The 21087-nt window shown below is 32.5% G+C and overlaps 1 protein-coding gene across 1 annotated transcript; it reads right to left on the bottom strand.

Annotated features, from left to right (window-relative positions):
• Positions 1 to 3848: 3848 nt before the first annotated feature.
• LOC127734550 (isocitrate dehydrogenase [NAD] subunit alpha, mitochondrial-like) lies at positions 3849 to 20174 on the bottom strand. The gene is made up of 11 exons (XM_052244484.1): positions 20096 to 20174; positions 18758 to 18802; positions 17163 to 17246; positions 13465 to 13637; positions 12128 to 12257; positions 11066 to 11199; positions 9021 to 9123; positions 8314 to 8378; positions 7640 to 7721; positions 6052 to 6204; positions 3849 to 5303 (listed from the first exon to the last, which is right to left on the bottom strand). Exons 1-11 carry the CDS (start codon positions 20141 to 20143, stop codon positions 5220 to 5222), a joined length of 1101 nt encoding a protein of 366 aa, XP_052100444.1. The 5' UTR covers positions 20144 to 20174; the 3' UTR covers positions 3849 to 5219.
• Between the last annotated feature and the right edge of the window lie 913 nt (positions 20175 to 21087).

Below are 21087 nucleotides of genomic sequence, written 5' to 3'. Positions count from 1 at the left end.
AAAACTATTGTCAGTCTAAAGTAAAATCACAAAAATACTGAACTCCGAGGAAAATTCAAAACGGAAAGTCCCTAATCAAATAGCATAATCAAATTATAAAACACATCAAACGAATGGACAACAACTGTCATGTTCCTGACTTGGTAAGGCATTTTCAATTGTAGAAAATGGTTGATTGAACCTGGTTTTATAGCGCTAAACCTCTCACTTGTATGACAGTCGCTTCAAATTCCATTATATTTACAACGATGCGTAAACAAAACAAAGGTTCAACAGATCTAAAAATAGCAATACTATAATACAGACACTTTTAAATTATATATATCGAGGACTAATAATCAGATACTCAAGATCAGTTTATGATTATGATGATGGATTGGTATTTTTGTAAAGTAGAAAATATTGCATGCATATCGAGAGAACATATTAATGTGATATGAATACAAGCCTGAGTCAAACGCTTAAATGTCTCGCCTGCTTTACTTATGACTGAATTTCATACTATACGCTGAATATAGTTAGCCTATTGCTTATATCACTAGTATATGAGAAACAACCTTTATTACAAAAAAAAATGAACATTGATCAATGAGCCATACAAATGAGGTCAATGGCATATGATCCCTGCCAGACAACATGTACACCATACAATCATTCCATTCGCCAAATCGGACATATGTCTCTGACCAAATATAGGGCCCCATTGCTTACAGTATCTAAGAAACAGACCAAACCACAAAAACTTACAATTGACCAATGAACCATGAAAATGAGGTCAAGGTTACCTGCCAGTCGAACATGCAATCATTCTACACGCCTAATATAGTTGACTCTTTTCTTATAATATATGAAATACGAACTTGGCCATGTAAACGTAACCTTGATCATTGATCCATGAAATGGGGTCAAGGTAAGGAGAACTCTGTCTGACGGACATGTAGACCTTGCAAGGATCACACATATAGGCAAGATAAGGCCAATTTCAGAAAAATATCAAACTTTTTTTGTATGAGGCTTAGGAACTGAGGAAAGGCGAGGTATCCGAGCTCCTCTACTGTTTTGTGCCAAATACAAAAAAGTTGATATATTTCTGACATTGACCTAATACTGTTTTTATACTGCAGCTTAAAATGGCTTCAATAAGTTATGAAAATGTTAACACAAGAATAAAACGAATTTTCCACCCCTAAGCAAACCCAAAATTGTGAAGAAAAGCGATGTACTATGAAATCGACCTCGAACATCACTTTGTTACTATATTTCGTTGACAAAGACAACAAGTGTTCTAGCTGCATTATAAACCAAATATAGTTATCTTTTACTTATAATAAGTGAGTATTTCATATGAAAAACAAAATGACCCAGAGGGCGCAACTTGATCTGACCGCATAGGTTGAATCCTGAATAGGTGGGGCAAGTATGGACACACCATTCAAGCTTGATACAGCTCTGAATTTGGATTTTGTGATTAAATATTTGACACAGCATAGGTTTCTGACACAGGATGAATGTGGTCCAAGAACTTAAAAATTTGAAATTGGACATTTACCTGTTATGGCACAATATCCAAAATTTAAATACTTAGTTAGATTCAGCATATCAAAAAACTCCAATAATTCAATTTTTTATGAAATCATACAAAGTTAAATTTTGGACCCTTTGGACCTCAGTGTGGACCAATTTAAAAACGGAACCCGTAATCAAAATCAAAATACAGTTAGATTCAGCATATCAAAGAACCCCAAGTATTCAAGACTTTGAAACGCCATTGAAATTGGCCAAGAAATAAGCAATTTATACACAGTATCACAAAACTATGTTTGGCCTCATTTTCTTGAACATTTAGGGCCATAACCCCCAAAATCAAACCCAACTTTTCCTTTTTGGTATGAAACGTTGTGGTACTATTTTATATAAGTCCATAGACTTATACTCAAGTTATAACCCGGAAACCTGAAAATGCTTGTTTTTGGCCCCTTATTCCTAAACAGTTAGGACAATAGCCCCAAAATCAATCCCAACTTTCCATGTGTGGTATGGAATCTTGTGGTACGATTTCATAGAGATCCATTTTGTGATAATCACGTTATTGTCTGGAAACCAAATGTTTTTGGACAACGTTGACGTCATACTATTATATGGCGGCAAAAATTTTGCATTGTATAATTCTTATAAAATTTTTCAAGCAGTTGCTGAACCATGAAAATGAGGTCAAGGACAAAAGGTATATGACAGACGGAAATTTTGTAGCATAAGGCATCTTCATACTAGGTATGAAGCATCCAGATCTTCTACCACCTTATACAAATAGTTTAAGCTGTCGCCTCCAGATTATAGTCCCTATGACTAGCATTTTGCTACTTTTGTCGCAGGCGAGACAATAAAACCAGCATTGTACTAGACCAACATGCTTAACCATATTTTTAGCCTGATAGTTCACAAGGTAAGTTCATATGAAGACATGTCAACCTACCAGGACACATTTTTTGGAAATCAATCCGACCAGTCTATGCTCCAACATCTAAATGCTGTGTGCTTAGTGGTAAAGTAGTAAATACCTATTTTCAACACACAACACCAGACCACAGAGGCAGTTATTTCAGTTTATGAGCTGTTCTTATCTATAAATAAACTGTTAACACAGAGATATGTCTCGCCTATTTGTTATTTTGATAATGCAAATGTTGAAATTAAAATAGCAATACTTTAACATGTAAGTTATGCAAATATTCAAAGTCAATGAACCATGACTGAAGGTACAGGGCTAAACAATCTCCATGGAAATGAGATGTGCCAATGCTAATACAACTGCAAACCAAATACCATTGACTTTTCATAAGTCGTTCCCTTTAAACAAACCTAAACACAAACATTAACTTGTAAACTATGTAAAAGTTTCAAAGTCAATGAACCATAATTAGGGGTTGGGGTTATATAATCTCCATGGAAATGAAACTTGCAAATGCCAATAAATTTGCATACCGAATATCATTGACTTAACATTAGTGGTTCATCTGAATTGACCTAATAACAAACCAATACATGTAAACTAAGCAAAAGTTTCAAAGTCAATAGAACTTGACTGAGGGGTAAGGACCAAATATTCTCCATGGAAATGAGATGTGTTAATGCTTATACAACTGCATACCAATTATCATTGACCTATCACTAACAGTTACCCTTAAACTGACCTAATCACAAACTAATACATGTAAACTAAGCAAAGTTTCAAAGTCAATAGACCTTGACTGAGGGGGCAGGGCCAAATAATCTCCATGGTAATGAGATGTGCCAATGCTAATACAAATGCATACCAAATATCATTGACATACCACTAGTGGTTCACCATGAACTAGACCTAATCACAAACTAATACATTGTTGGAGCCGCTGTTGCCGCCGCCGACAACAGCATACATATGTCTCGCTTTTTGACTCTGTCAAGGCGAGACAAAAATAGGCCTATAAAAGTCTTACAATGTATTTTTGATGAAAATAAGTTTGCACCTCACTTATTTTATTAGTATTGTTTTTAATTCATGAAAATATTATCAGTAAAACAGTACAATCATCTCCCCCCTCGATTATGGTGTTCAATAACTATATACTGTATACTGGTAACTTTCTTTATATCAGAAGGGGTTGTTACAGCAACTCTGGTAGAAATAAATCAAACTGCATGAAAATTTGTGATCAATATATAGATTGTTTTGACAAAGTTCTTTCACGACTAGTAATAACAGGGACAGATGGATAAACGTAGAAACTAACGAGAGAATACTATGCCCCCGTGGGAACGAAAATGGACCAGGAGATAGTACTAAATCTACAAAATATAGAAATAACTCCTTTAAGAGGTTAAAATGATTTATTGGATTCATGACATAAAACAAAACTTAAATAAACTAACAATAACATTCACTTGTCAAAATACAACACATCTTCCTCATTGTACTTAATAAATAAATCTATATAAAGATGTATGGTAAATTTTCTATGTACCTCTTTTAAACAGAAACTTGTAAAGTATTCCTTATACATTTACTTGACTCACTCGATGTAATATGTTCTGTGCAATTAAAAATACTTGAAAAATGGATTGATAAAAGCTTGTTCGGCATTCAGCGGCCAGTTTGAAATTGGCATACAGCCTAAACTCTAAATTTGTAAATGTTTATTTTTAATAGAATACTTTGATCGACATAAGCTGTGGACTTAGGAAGAGAAAAACATTCTTTTGGAAAAAATTTTAATGTCACAAATATCTATTTACATGAGATTTTATTGTACCAGTATAAGAAACAGTTATAAATAAAACTTTTAAGAGAGCAAACATCAAATATTTCAAGAGCTCTGTACTATAATTAACCATGTGATCACAGAAAAGACTAGTTGTATATACAAAAGGAGGAAGTTTGGTAAGAAACATTATTTCGGCCATGAAATTTCAAAAAAGTAAATTTTTTTAATCCTTTCAAAATCATGTTTAGTTCTATTCATAAATGAATAAGATGATGTGATCTGGAAAACTTCAGAACCGAAATATCAGTTGTTGTGATGTAACTATGATGTCATAAACATGTTGAACTTGACATATTTGACCTAAATCCATTTCAAACATTGGTTTTGGGGGAAATTAGATATAAGTCAAGGTCTTACATAAATCGATATTTTACCAACATCAACATCTTTTTATTAGACAACTTGTAGCAAAATATCTTGTTGGCCGACATTTAAGTATTGATGCCATCAAGATGTCAAAAATGAATGTTACTTGAACAATATATCAAATTATTTTTTTCTTCTTTTTGTTTGGTTTAGAAGTGAGGAACACAATATAGTGAAATACTTAAATATTTTTTTCATATAATTGAAAAAATAAAATATCACATGGGATACTAGGAACATCTAATAAATAACAAAATACAATCAATTTCAGAATTCATTCAGTTACATGAAGTTTGTAATCATACAATTTGTTTAACGATGGAAATAACAATAAATCTTCTCTTTTCCTGAATTTTCATCATCTTTATGCCTGAAGTTCATGACTGATGATATTCCATTTACATCTTTTAAAGTTGTATAATATGATCATATAAATGATATGCTTTCATTAAATTTATTAAAAAATACTGAACACAAAACTGAAAATGGCTGTCATATTAAAAATATCTATAATAATTCTATTGCAAAATAATGTCAAATAGATAAGATATGCTATTCCATGCTCTGAACCTTCCGACAAATTTCTTGAGTTAATTCTGAACACTTTGAAGATCCTCCTAAATCGCCAGTCAAAACCTAAAAACAGAAATTTTAGTTTATCAAGCTGATTATATATTTGAGTTGAAACATAATTCTGGCATTTAAGAATACAGGTAGTCCACTATTTTGTCTATTATTTCACTTAAAAGTTAACACAAAATGTTACTTTACCATAATTTAATTAAACAATTTATGTCCTCTAGGTAAATTTTTCATAGGTTAAGTTGTTTCCGCTTTTTTACCCCACTTCCACAGATTAACATTTGGCATGGCCTGGATGAGGGTAAATATTCTTCCTGGTACATGTCTAGGATGAGCAAGGAGCCTTTTATTGTTAGTGTAGGACCGTTACCTTTCAAAATTTCAAATGCCACATTCCAATTCCTGCATTTATACCATTTTTTGAAGTTTTTGTGCTATAATATATCTATTCCCTTTTTTCTAAATCTGAAGATTTTTAAAATATGTTTTTGCATTTTGAAAATTCTTATCTTAGCTGCTTATTGACGTAAGAGGGACAGTGATATTTCACTTCAAAAAGGTAAAATTAAGTGTCATTCTCAAAGAAAATTATATAAGTTTATCAAAATCACAATGTCTGTTCAAATTTTCTAAGGACTGTTCTCTTCAAACAAACATTTATGGTACAGCCCAAATTTTCAAATGGGAGTGCTCTTCAAAAGATCATATTTTATGCATATTTTCCTACTTTTAAAACAAAAACATAAAAAAATTAAAAACATCGTAGAAAAGAAATAATATTTGTCCAAATGAGTTAATATACCTTTCCCTCTTTAATAACTTCAAATGCTGAAGACTCTATTTTACGAGCATGTTCTGTGTAACCTAGATATCTAAGCATCATAACTGCACTAAGTAATAAAGCTGTAGGATTTGCCTTGTCCTGACCAGCTATGTCTGGGGCAGTACCATGCACCTGTAAACAGAAAAGTACCTGTCACGGACAAAATTAAGAGCTGTGACTATACAAATAAAATAAGGAATGATAAAGTTCCTTTACTCCTTCCAGATATGGTACTATCAATGAGTGTTAAACAACCCGGACTAGCAACAATTGTAAAACATCCCACAACTTGTATTCTATGTGCATGGACAGAATTTAAAGAAATGATGCTATAAATAATCAATTCAAAATAAAACAAAATATTTATATATGATATACAATATGAACAAGTGTATGGCAGTGCAGTACCGGTATTTTATAGGTAGTGATGGTGCTATCACTTTTGAAGGATTATAGGGTTCATTCAAGTTAATAAGTTGAATTTAATTCATATGTACCAATAAGTTGAAGTGTATTATTTAAAAAGTAGTGATGGTTTTAGAGCCTTCAAATGTTACAGCAGAGACTATGCTTTTGATGGATTATAAGGTTAACCAGAGTTCATTTAAGTTGAATTAACTTTCATAAAATGGGCTTTCAATTAAGTACCCATACACAGCTTCTTCAAGCCATGTCCTCACCTTTTCAAAGTATGAGCAACATAGACTGTTGACACAGAGATATGTCTCGCCTATCGGCATAAAATTTATAAAAAGATGGTCTGATGGACAGCAACATTGCTTATTAATTCAGTCTTTGGACCATGATCTAGTGGGCAGGGCGTGAAAATGGTCGACAGACTGAGATTTACAGTCAGTAATGTAACTTTATAGAAAATATAGTTGTTTATTGTAAGTTCGTATCAATATAACTTAAGCATAAAAACTTAACAGTGAAACTTGCTCATTAATTCAAAGTCACTGGACCATGTCCTAGGGGGGCAGGGTCTCAAAATAGTGTCAAACTGATATGTACCGATAGTAATGCAACTTTATACAAAATAGCATTGATCTATCACAAGTAGTTCTTATCAAACTGACTTCAGCAGAAAAACTGAACATCGAAAATTGCTAATCAATTCAAAGTCACTGGACCATGTCATAGGGAGCAGGGCTTCAAAATAGTTGTCAAACTGATTATGTACTGATAGTAATGCGACTCTATACAAAATATCATTGATCTATCACAAGTAGATCTTATTAAACTAACTTAAGCAGAAAACTTCTCAATTATAGACGCCATCGCCGGAAAAGCAATCCCTATGTCTCGCTTTCCGCGAATTTCGTTACAGGCAAGACAAAAAACTGTGCATAGAGAACACTAAATATTGACCTCTAAATGTCTTTTATGTTTGATTGTACTAAGGTTGCTCTCTCAACTTGCTACTTTCTTTCCAAGTCAGTTATTATAACCTTCACCCATCTCTTGACTTAAAAACTTTCAAGTTGCAAGTTGCTATCCCAATCCCCAATCCTGATGGTACAATTTTCAATATGATTTTATATATAAACAATGATATTTAGGTTACCGATTCAAAGATAGCACCATCCTCTCCAATATTGCCACTAGGTGTCACTCCTAAGCCTCCAATTAATCCAGCACAGAGATCACTGAAAAAAAAAATAATTAACCTTTATTGTCTGTTAGATAAAAATTACAGGAATGTTTAACAATAAATATATAAATTTTCAGCATTGAAAATTCTAGAAATTATCCAATCACCTTTTGTTTACATGGAAATAGTTTAATTAATAATTTTTTTTTAATTTCTTATGAAAAAATTATTAGTAAGAAGGACAAATTCATGGACAACAGATAAGCTGAATAAACTGTAAGCACTGTCAAGCTTGTTACCTAATATGAAGTAAATTTATTCAGTTGTTCCCCACAAAAGTGTGACGAAAATATTTGTTCATTCAACATATTGAAAATTCTTAGTATCGGCAAACAGGCAGTAGGTGTCAGACAATTCCCAAAAGTGCTTAAATGTTACCACTCATGACTGTCCAGCTGATGACCCAAATATGAGGTTAATCTGTACAGTAGTTCCTGTGAACAGTGTGATGATAATATTTCTTCGTCGAACAATTGAAAGAGACAACGTAATTGCAAAATTATTTATGGTAAAATAATTATAATAATAACAATGCTACAAAATAATAATGATAAATCATCAATAATTTCTAAAGTATTTCACCATACCTTAAAATATCACCATACAGATTTGGCATTACTAAAACATCAAACTGTGTAGGATCTTGTACCATCTAAAAATATAATGTGTTAACATTTAAGAAACTTAGAAGACAACAACTTTCTTAAGGATAATTTTCCATCTCGCACTACTCAACAGAGATGGGTTTTTGTTGTAAGCAGAGCAAGAATGTGATGATGTAAAACTAACAACATTGATGTTGACTAGTAAAATAGTGATAAACAGATTATCTAAAGACTTTCAAATTAAAGTTAGTTTCTCAGCAACATTTTATCTAAGGGCTATTGCCCATTGATGAGATTGAATCATGAAACACTATTAATCTATAGATGTAAAAGTTGTTTAACTGAGTGAAGCAGTACTTGCGTATACTGTTATTTTGTAACTGTGTGAGCTAGACTCAGAACGTTTAAAGAAATAATATTCGAGTACATATTTTGTCCATTTTTATTTTCAAAATTATTTCATAATGCCTCAGTTCTTATATCAAGCAGTCAACATCTAAAATAAACAGGGAAATAGTTTAACATTTAATATAAATTTCACCTGAACACTTGCAAGGTTCCATCTAATGTAGATTGTATTTTTTCTTAACCTAAATTCAAAGTGAAAGCATCTTCTCAAAATGACTAGTTTTTGAGTTATAGTTTTTTAGGCTGGAATGTACATGAAAATGAAATATTTTTATACTTACATTTAAACAAACTGTGTCTAAATACATTTCTCTAAATTTCATATCAGGATTTTTTTCAGCTACATGTCGACAGCATTTCAAGAACAGTCCATCAGACATTCGCCTAAATTTACAAAGTTAGATATCATTACTAGAGAACTGACTAAATGCATGAAGGATAATAGACAGTTTAAGATAATTCTGAACCTGGAAAGCATCAAAGCAAAAGAAAATAAGACAAAAGTTTGGCTGCATATATAGTAAAATCCTTAAGGTTTACAGATGACCAAAATTATAAAATCAGATAAAAAAAAATAAAATGCTCTGCTGGGGGCGCAGCTTGATACGACCGCAGAGGTCGAACCCTGAAGAGTTGGGGCAAGTATGGACACAACATTCAAGCTTGATACAGCACTGAATTTGGATTGCAATTAAATATTTGACACAGCATAGGTTTCTGACACAGAATGAATGTGGTCTAAGAACTTAAAAATTTAAATTTACCTATTCAAACCATATCATTATTATTTGCTTTTATAATAAATCAGAAATAACCAATTTAAAATGGAAAATTTTAAAGAAAAAAAAGGAAACCCCCCCCCCCCCCCCCAAATTTTTTGAACCCCCTTATGATTCATCACCCCAAACTCAATCCCAGCCTTCCTTTTGTGGTATGGTACCTTGCAGTACAATTTCAGAGAGATCCATACACTTGAATACAAGTTATTGTCTGGAAACTAGAAAAATGCTTGTTTTTTTGTCCCTTTTTGGCCCCAAATTCCTAAACATTTAGGGCAATTAACCCAAACTCAATTCCAGCTTTCCCTTTGTGATATGGAACCTTGTAGTACAATTTCATAAAGATCCATACACTTACACACAAGTTATTGTCCTAAAACTAGGAAAATGCTTGTTTTTTTGCCCCTTTATGGCCCCTAATTCCTAAAATTTTGAGGCAATTACCCCCAAAATCAATCCCAGCCTTCCCTTCGTGGTATGGTACCTTGCAGTACAATTTCAGAGAGATCCATACACTTGAACACAAGTTATGATCTGGAAAGTAGAAAAATGCTTATTTTTGGCCCCTTATTCCTAAACGTTTTGGGCAATTACCCCCAAACTCCATTCCAGCTTTCCCTTTGTGATATGGAACCTTGTAGTACAATTTCATAAAGATCCATACACTTACACACAAGTTATTGTCATGAAACTAGAAAACTGCTTGTTTTTTGCCCCTTTTTGGCCCCTTATTCCTAAAATTTGGAGGCAATTACCCCCAAAATCAATCCCAGCATTCCCTTTGTGATATGGAACCTTGTGGTACTATGTCAGAGAGATCCATAAACTTACACACAAGTTATTGTCATGAAACTAGAAAAATGCTTGTTTTTTGCCCCTTTTTGGCCCCTAATTCCTAAGATTTGGAGGCAATTATCCCAAAAATCAATCCCAGCATTCCCTTTGTGATATGGAACCTTGTGGTACAATGTCAGAGAGATCCATAAACTAACACACAAGTTATGTCTGGAAGTTACAAAAATGCTTATTTTTGGCCCCTTTTTGGCCCCTAATTCCTTAACTGTTGGTACCATAACCCCCAAAATCAATCCCCACCTTCCTTTTGTGGTATTGAACCTTATGGTAAAATTTCAAAGAGATCCATTGACTTAAACTAAAGTTAGAGTGCGAAAACCAATGTGTCTTCGGACGACGACAACGCCAACGTCATACCAATATTTTGCGGTCGTATAAAAACCAGCCTAAACCATCTCAAGCGATATAAATAAGGACCTTATTTTAAAATAAGGACTTTACTTATGTCTAAGAAAAGTGGACACACAGCAATGTTTCAGGTATATAGAAGTCAAGGTGCAACAGTAACTGTTAGGACTAGCAAGTGTGTCTTACATTGAATTTACAAAGCAAAAATAACTGAGGCATCAGTTACAGTGAGTAATAACTGAGAAACTGGAATAAACCATTCAAATAACTGGGTTTTTTTTCTCCACTAATCTAAAGCACATTATAAATCTGTTCGGTATATGTTGACAGTGTGACATACATACATGATATTTGCTTTATGTACAGCAGTAACTGAATCCCTGTTATTATCTCTTGCATACTTGAATGCATACTCTGCAACTCTCATTGATGCTTCTTCTGTTATCAATTTAATACTTTGCACTACACCATCAACAATCTGAAATAAAAGTTATGTCTCAATTATTTGTTCCTTCAGACATCTAATGAAAAAATACCATGACTCTTGCTTTATTTGGTGAGACTATTGCACTTTTCTTCAGTAGGTAATTTTCTAATAACACATTTGTAACATTTTCCATAGATACTTTATTATTGGGTAATAAATATTGTCCTGACAACTGGAAGTACTAGACCTGTACATGAAATTTATGATAGAACTGCCCCACTGATTTAAGGACACTATTATGTTCAAAAAGGCCAGTAGAGTTGTGAGCGACAGTTTGTCACGAACAACTCAATATTCAGTCGATAAAAAAGTCATATTTTCTTATTCACAGGCTTTCTACAGAGCAAAAAAGATTGCAACTAGCCTTTCTTACCACTCCATATTAATAACATACAAAGGAATACATGTTTCTCACTAATATCCAATTTGAAACCATTGATATTTTATTTTGTGAATGATTTTTAAATCAAACTCCATTAACAAACCTTGATTTTCTAGTATTATAATACTGATATCACAATACTGTGTGAATACATGATTTAAGCTATGCTCCTGAAATGTAATACTGTGCTTTAAATTCCATCAAAAGTAATCAAAAACTTTCTGGTTTATATAAAGCAATATGACAATAAATCTGAAAAGGAACATAATACATTCTTTTGAAACATACACCTCAATGGATTCTATTTCTACTATAGTTTATTCATGTTATTTTTCATATATGTCCAAACATATCCACCTCTTAGTTTTTATTTTATTTTTCCTATTGTTTATTGAATCATTGTAATCATTGTATATAAATTTAATGTAATTACTCATCTCAGCTTTGTGCCCTGTGATTAGCAATAAACACTATTCTATTCTATTCTATTCTATTCTATTCTATTCTATTCTATTCTATTCTATTCTATAGACTTACTATATGTTCTATTCCACTATATTCTCCTTCAGTATTTTCTCTAATTGTCACCAGATCTACATTGTTGTAAGGTGTTTTGAAACCTTCTATAGATTTACATGGTCTAACATTGGCATATAATGTAAAAGCTCTGAAATAAGATCAAATGTTTTCAGATTATTTGTTATAAAACATCTCTTTTGTTATAGTTATACAGCAATTTTGAACTTAAGAGAGTGATCTAGTTATCACATATCCCCCCCCGCTCGCAGCAACTGAGATTTTGTTTAGTGGTCCAAAATATTCCTTTCAAATTTTCAATTAATTAATTTTAAAAAGGTTTTCTCCATTTATTTTATGGAAACCACAAAATTTCGAATTTTTCCAACAATCAAGTGCCATAACTCATAGTGGAGTGGTAAAGTAAAAACAACAAAAATCAAATTTAACAGGTCTTTAGTGGTCTAAAACATTCCATCAAAATTCAAATTAATTTCAAAAAGCAATATGGAAACCAAATTTTGAAGTTTTCCAACAATAAAGTACCATAACTCTGGAAAGGTAAGAATGAAACCAATGAAAATCAAACTTAACCTGTCATTAGTGGTCAAAACATTCCATTCAAATTTCGTATAAATTAAATAAAAAGCAGTTCTCTTTCCAACAAGCAAGTGCCATAACTCAGGAACAGTATAATTGAAAACAACAAAAAATTGAAATTAACCTGTCTTAAGTTTAGTGGTCTGATTTAAAAAAAAGTGTTTCTCTATTTATCCTCAGAAACCAGAAGTGTGAAGGAGAAACAGACAGACTGACATGAAGATGAGCTTTTGAAATATTACACAGAATATATAAAACAGGGAATTTCCTTAGATCTGATATAAATGAATAACTTTTTGTATTATGATAGTACTTGTTTCAATCCACCTTTCTTTTTTGCAAGCCTGACACTGTTTTCCTCCACTGCCATGAAATTTAATAAATACATAGAAAAAGTAATCCCATTAAAACATCAATTGATACAACACTTAGTCCAAAGCATATTGTATATGTCTGAACATAAATTTTTATCTCATTTCACTTAATAATACTGTAAATTCAGAAATTAATGCGAGGTTTTTATTAATGCGATAAATGCGACTGAAAGAGTATCGCATTAATAAGAACTCGCATTCTTATATCTGATACATATAACTGTATGTACATTTTTCTGAAATCGCAATAATTAATCTCGCATTTTAGTCCTTTCTACAAAATTCGCAATAATAAATGCATGCAATAATTTCTAAATTTACAGTACATACTGAATAAATTACAATCATTAATACATGTTTGCACAACCTTTTATTTTGACTTACTTCCTAAGTGCTAAATTCAACGACTGGTGACCTTTGCCTACTGGTGTTGCTAATGGACCTTTCAGTCCAACCTTTGTTCTACTCATAGAGTCAAATATTTTTTGAGGTAGTCTAAAGTTTCCATCAGGACCTTTTACTGGGGTTACATCAACATCCTCCCATTCCACAGGTACCTGTAAATTAAGTAGATTTTTGAAAGCATATTATGTATTACAGTATATAATAGTTTTTCACAATTTCCTGATCACTACAAATTTTTGTGGATTTAGGGACAATTGTATTTTCATGGATATTAGATTTCATGATTTTGCTAAAGTTTGCATACAAGCCTATAGACAATTTATTCTTCTTTGTACATTTGAATTCGTGGTATATCTATACCCATGAAATCCACAAAATTGGTATCCCAGAAATAATAATGAATTTACATTACATATTAGAATGAAGTAACCAGTATTACATAACTTATAAGCAGAGATTTTAAACAGCAGGAACTAGGCAATAGGAAAATTCAGTTAGCTGTTGTCAGTAAAATATTTAAACCATTGCATTGCTGTTTTTTTTTTTTAAATAAAAGTTGTGCATGTTAATATTTTTGAGAAATATAAAATAGACTTCTTTTAGCACAGTTGACGAAAAGAACCAATGTCAGCTTTTGCCATCACTTGACATCTGCCGTTTGTTTTCAGTGTTCTGAACAAGTTTGAAACCACTTGGCCAATTGTAATTTTACTTGGCCTTCATCATCCAAAGGGAGAGAATTTAACAAATTATGTCCCATGACTCTGTCATTAAACCACCATGGTTGCTTAGGCTAAAAAAATAGCACACAGGGGTAAAATTAAAAAAAAACTCAATTTGAAATTTCTTAAAAAATACTGTAACAAGCATTCTGTGAGTATTGCATGGCAATACATAGTCCCCTACCGGTTAAAAATTCATTGTATTGGAACAAAATGCTAACTTGATCTATAACTTGTAATGGTGTAAACTATATAACATATATCAAGTCAATATCTTCAAGCATGACGAAAAAAAGTGTTGAAAACTGATTATTTAAGTGAATTTTCTAAGTCCAAGGACCATAACTCTGCACAAAATCATCAGACCAGAACAAAATTCAAACTTGGACCGTAACTTGTCATAATAAAATAATACACAAAATATCAAATCAATATCTTCAAGGATGAAGAAAAAAATATGCGGAAAACTGATTGAGTGAATTTTCGAAGTCCAAAGACCATAACTTTGCACAAAATTATCAGACCGGAACAAAATTTGAACTTGATCTGTAACTTGTCATGGTAAAAACTATTTACCAATTATCAAACCAATATCTTCAAGAATGGCAAAAAAATAAATGCTGAAAACTGATTATTTGAGTGAATTTTCGAAGTCAAAGGACCATAACTCTGCACAAAATCACCAGACCGGTACAAAATTTGAACTTGATCTGTAACTGGTCATGATAAATCAATACACCAAATATCAAATCAATATCTTCAAGCATGAAGAAAAAAAGTGTGGAAAACTGATTTGCCGGACTGACGGATGGACAGATTGACAGAGTGCAAACCTAAAGTCCCCTTCGACTTCGTTGGTAGGGGATTAATAAAGCAATTCCTATAAAGCAAATGTTACATTTGTAATCCCCATTAAGAACTATGGTTGATGACCCAAACCTTCAAAAACTGAAGACCATAATTTTGGAAATATACTGACCAGTTATTTCTTGGACAGTCCCATTATGTAATTGTTGCACAGAATACTATTTTCCAAACTTTTCAATTACTAAGGTACCACTTAAACCAATTAAATATTAATTGTTTAAAAAAAGCCTAACCTCATTTGTTTTATCAGAAAATGTGCAAAATTCTAAATTATACACTACATCAATCAAAATGCCTCCAACACAAGCATAACAACTTTATACAGCAGCTCTAAGCTTAAGATTATAGCTAAGGCAGAAAAGTGGTAACATGGCAGCCCAACTCAAATATGGTGTCAGTGTGAAATGTGTGAGGGGTTGGCGATAACAAAAAGATGCCGGACACATGACAATAAAAGACAAGAAAATGTTCTGTTAACTTAAACCATATTGGCCATAACTTGAATCATATCCCATTTATCCTTGAGCAAAGAGCCGTCTGTAGGGGTTTATCTATCCTTGAGCTAAGAGCCGTCTGTAGGGGTTTATTTATCCTTTGAGCAAAGAGCCGTCTGTAGGGGTTTATTTATCCTTGAGCAAAGAGCCGTCTGTAGGGGTTAATTTATCCTTGAGCAAAGAGCTGTCTGTAGGGGTTAATTTATCCTTGAACAAAGAGCCGTCTGTAGGGGTTTATTTATCCTGTGAGCAAAGAGCTGTCTGTAGGGGTTTATTCATCCTTGAGCAAAGAGCTGTCTGTAGGGGTTTATTTATCCTTTGAGCAAAGAGCTGTCTGTAGGGGTTTATTTATCCTTTGAGCAAAGAGCCGTCTGTAGGGGTTTATTCATCCTTTGAACAAAGAGCCATCTGTAGGGGTTAATTTATCCTTGAACAAAGAGCCGCCTGTAGGGGTTTATTTATCCTTTGAGCAAAGAGCTGTCTCTAGGGGTTTATTCATCCTTGAGCAAAGAGCTGTCTGTAGGGGTTTATTTATCCTTTGAGCAAAGAGCCGTCTGTAGGGGTTTATTCATCCTTTGAACAAAGAGCTGTCTGTAGGGGTTTATTTATCCTGGAGCAAAGAGCCGTCTCTAGGGGGTTAAAACACAATACAGACTAAAATAAGACCTTAGGAATATCAAAGGTATCAAACATTAACAACTTCAAGGGTACAACCTCCTAATGTTTCAGTTTTATGAATCACAAAAACCTTGCAATCAGATGGAGAACACCAATAACCCAAAATTTATCTGCAACCAATGTTGAAAAAAACATTTTTGAGAAAGCAGATTGTGAAGTTCAACATAATCAACACAGACAAAGTTCCGTTAACATTCAACATATCTTTGGATGGTTCAGTCGGGAAAAAAGGTGCTAACCTTACACTCTACAATCACATCTGGTAACGAGAAGCCCCACTTTACAGAACTTATCTTTGCATGAATTGCCCGCAGCAACAAACTACATGTACTACTAACAGTGACTTCTACGCCAATGATACCTAGTAGCGTGAGCCAGCCCTCAGCTGGTGAGCCTTGTTCATTTCTAAAATTACAATTAAAGAGAAACTTGAGTCTAGTGTTGTCATGGTTGTAGTATATAACAAATAAAAGGGGTTAATGGATAATAATGTGATGGACCTTTGGCTTTGTAGCTGTTATGTTAAGAGGCCAAGCACCTTCTTCATAATTATAAAAGTGTTTGTAAATTTTAAACTCCATGGGAGCACACATATAAGTGATACTTCAGATGATTTGATCAAAGCCATGAATTCCATACTGGCTGTCACTCCAGGTGGGTTCTACTTCATCTGTGACCTAAGAACATTTGATGTGAAATTATTAAAAATTTACTCAAGTGACTATTTAGTTGAATTATTTTTAAAATGGATTAATGCTTAATAATGATTCCTCTTACTGTAATACATCTTTGCTAGCCAAGGGTTTTGATAAGTTAACTCTTTAATATGCAGGACCGTCCAAACCAATAATAATGCAGAAAAATACTGAAATGGATTTAACATTATATATGTATAATGAAGTATTTAGATACAAACCCCACTAGCACTGAAGATATCTTTTACAGACTGTGAAATTTCTGGACCAATTCCATCTCCTGGTATCATTGTGATCTGCTGAACCTGTCAATGTTTAACATTCATATTACTATAATATGTTTTTAAAGTTAATTGTCTATTTTCAAATGCCCAATATACAATATATATATAACCCAGAAGTATTTGTGACTTTTGTGTATATAATAATGTATAATTTAATATGTTGTTTTTTAAGGATTTGATTTTGATAATACATGTACATCTACAGTGACCTTTGGTTGGTTACATCCTTGACCTTTGGTCTATGGTGGAAGTTTGTATCATTGGAAATCATCGGAGTTCCTCCTTATTCATGTTATTGTTATAACTTGTATGTATTGGTATAATAATTTGGATTTCTATTAATAGAGAAGTACCTTGAGAACGGTCTTTCTATAGAAAATTGTCTCAGTGTATGTGGCAAAGAGATCATCTATATGTAGGCCATATTGTTCAAAAAAGGTTTTTTATTGAAATAAACTCTTTTCAAGCAATGTTGTGTGGGGCTATTTTCTATACTTTGAAATGAAAAGAAAAGGCAAGACGAACTATAAAATTGCGTAACAGTATAAACATAATGATAAAATATAACAAAAAAAATTAAAACTAAACAGCTTATGTGCTTAAAAAGATATATATCACATTAGGATACTTGTAATTACTGTTTGACACCTAAAACAGCTACTAATACTATTGTACAAAAAATTTTAACATTGAAATAGCTACTATTGGCATATAAAATAGTTGCTAAGATATTTTAAAGTTTTATGTATTATCCGAGACCACTCATACAATACACTTGAACCTGAGAGATCTTAATTGAAAGAGTACAATTTCCTGTTCTTAGCTTTTTAAGTCTAGATAGGGTTTTGTCTTATATAGAAAATGGGTAAACAAAAAACAAAGTATTGAGAATAATTAGTGATAAAATATAAAGAGTAGAGAAAAATGCCGTAAAAAAATAGAAAATTATCAAATGGAGGTCCCAAACACAGCAAGTCTCACTTAGCTGTGCACCAGAACCTAAAACCTATATGCCCTACAATGAAGGACAGGACAGATATTCATTAGCTTGATACAGAATTTTCATATTTTGGTGCTTATACATAGAAGTGAATACAGTGGCTGAATACTATGTTTTTAAATGCGTGAGTTTATAACAATTCTTGTCTTTCTGTAAATTAACTATTTTATCATGAAACTACCATACACTAATTATATATATTCAAATGTCTTAAATTGTGGTCGTATGAATAATTTATTCGAATCGAAAATGCTGACTGACCAAATCTATTTTAATCAATTAATTTGTACTTGTAACAACAAACTATGGTTATGTTACAAGGTAAAAATGACTTTCTGACAAGAGAATTTATTTTTCATTGTTTCAATTTCTAAGTAACAAATTTTATCAGAAATACAATTTGTACTTTTGTTATTTTGAAAATGACTTTTGAAATGACAAAAATTATGAACACTGGCTAAATCACTGAGAAATCCCTGGCAAGTTGCAAGGATTCCTGCTTGATCATATAAATATAACTAAGTAAACTTACACCTGAGGACATCTGCCTGCATGATGTAAGACTTTGTGGGGTCACCTGAAAATAAAAGATAAAAATAAATATATAAAATCTCCATGAATAGTCATGTGACTATGTGTGGTAATATGAAGATAGAAAGATACATGTAGAACACATTATCAGCCCTAGATCATTTTCATTTGTTCCAAGAGTTTTGATGGACAAAAAATACTGCTTTCTTTTTGTCAAGGCCTTGTTATATGAAGCTATTGGTCTGCTTTAAATACCAGTCCAGCATTGCTGCCAACCTAAGGAAATGAGAAATCATGTAATGACATGACATGACATATGCATGTTACTTTGCTCTGAAAGAGCAACTTAAAAAAGTTAAAGCAAGCTTACAATGAATGAAATTTGGGGAAGAAATCAACTGTTTTCTGAAATGTGTATAGATAACTGGTGAAATTGTTTTGAGTTATTGTCTGAAAACTGGAAAATCCCCCCTTTTTTAATGAATAAAACCCCAAAACTCGGAAACGGTAAATCCAAAATTTATAAAAAACGAAAGGGAGCTCACGTCAATAGATATGAACAATTCACAAAAGTTTCATGCAAATTGGTGAAATTGTTTTTGAGTTATTGGCCGAAAACTGGAAAATCCCCCTTTTTTAATGAATAAAACCCCCAAACTCGGAAATGGTAAATCTCAATTTTATAAAAAACGAAAGGGAGCTCAAGTCAATAGATATAAACAGTTCACCAAAGTTTCATGCATATTGGTTAAAGTGTTTTTGAATTAATGTCTGACATGTTGACGACAGACGGAAGGACAGACGGTCAACAGTATACCATAATACGTCCCGTAAACGGGCGTATAAAAAAATATAAGATACATATGCCGATATGGCCCTTCATATTATAGTAAAAAAACAAACATTATTTAGATATATATTGATGCTAAATTTATTTTCTTGCCACTAAATTAGTTTTATTGAAGCTAAATAATAAAATTATTATTCTTGTCGCTAACTAGTGAGACCCCTTTTTGGTTTAATCCACAAAATATCTATATTCCTGACCTGTTCAAGGGCAAACGTTATTCTATTTTACTTGCTTAGTGAAGGGCACTGATCTGTAAGCCAATTCGGAAATGATCCACAGCCAACAAATTTTGTTCATATAAAAAACATAATACATTTAAAGCAATAGATCCGTTCCTTTAAGAAAAAGAGCTGATGACAATTTTCTGAGTCTGATTTTGACGAACAATGAACAGATAGAAATGCGTTTCTTCTGATTCTTAGTCAAGCTCAAACAAAAAAGAAGAAAATACTACAAATATCTTGTCAATTTCTGTAAATTACGCTTAACCTTTTCTGAAAAGCAGACAATCGCTTTCCTCAGCAACCGGCTTGCCATGTTCTGATTCAACCTTGTCAAGGACGTTGATTTAGTAAGAATCCGTAAGACGTTTTATGCAGTTTGACTGAGTATTAAATTTATGTAACAGGTATAACGCACAACAACGGACTCCTAATTTTTATTTTTACATCGGATGACCGTGAGGGCATTCCGGTGTATTGTTGCCACAGACATTTCTACCCACGAGACTTTCGTTTTTGGCTGATAACCGAACGCAAAATAACATTCCTTATCCTTGTTATATATCAATTTCATCAATAAATATTCATGAAAATAGTTTTTAAGAACATAGATAAATGATATGAAAAATGTTTTGTCGTGAGAAATATATATATCAATAACAAATCAAGAATACCGAAAATTTGTGTTAACGCATGCGGAAGAATATCTCAAGAACGTGTTGCGGGAAAATATGAATGCCTACTCAAATCCAATCTATTAGAAAAATCGAATTATTACAGAAGAGTGTACACCATGCACTTGCACTGCACTATTATTAGAATAGTAGAATAGCATGATATACAAATGGATGAAAAACTGAATTATATATACACTTAACTGTTATATACAAATATTTATATAATATATAACAACAAACCAGAGTATATACTGATTTGTATCACTACAATATAATAGATATTACGGTGAGGTTGAATTCCCTGTCATTTATTCATCATCAACGCACGAAGTTGTCTCAGAAAAAATATATCTATGTACCTTAACCTCACTTTAAGGCATAGAGATGTGATTTTTTTTTCTGAGACAAGTGCTTGTGACCATCCATGCACAAGAACTTGCGGTCATCCGATGTTCAGTACTTCAGTACTTTGATTAATTCTAGTCTTTTTCATACAAAATTGTCTCAGACGTCCAAATCAGAAAATCGCTCCGGACTCAAAATCCCAAAAGGGATAAGTGTAATAGCAGTCTCAGTTCTCAGT

This window comes from Mytilus californianus, unplaced genomic scaffold (genome assembly GCF_021869535.1).
Source record: "Mytilus californianus isolate M0D057914Y unplaced genomic scaffold, xbMytCali1.0.p SCAF_3, whole genome shotgun sequence".
NCBI lineage: Eukaryota > Metazoa > Mollusca > Bivalvia > Mytilida > Mytilidae > Mytilus > Mytilus californianus.
Note: the sequence above shows the minus strand (reverse complement) of the source record. Positions and strands in the feature narration are given on the sequence as shown.

Excerpts from the sequence above, each read along its gene's own strand:
- LOC127734550 (XM_052244484.1), bottom strand. The coding sequence starts at position 20,143 with ATGGCAAGCCGGTTGCTGAGGAAAGCGATTGTCTGCTTTTCAGAAAAG. Across the intron at positions 6,205-7,639 it reads ATGGTGCTATCTTTGAATCG|GTGCATGGTACTGCCCCAGA; the intron begins GTAACCTAAATA and ends TTCTGTTTACAG. Across the intron at positions 5,304-6,051 it reads AAGTTATTAAAGAGGGAAAG|GTTTTGACTGGCGATTTAGG; the intron begins GTATATTAACTC and ends TTCTGTTTTTAG.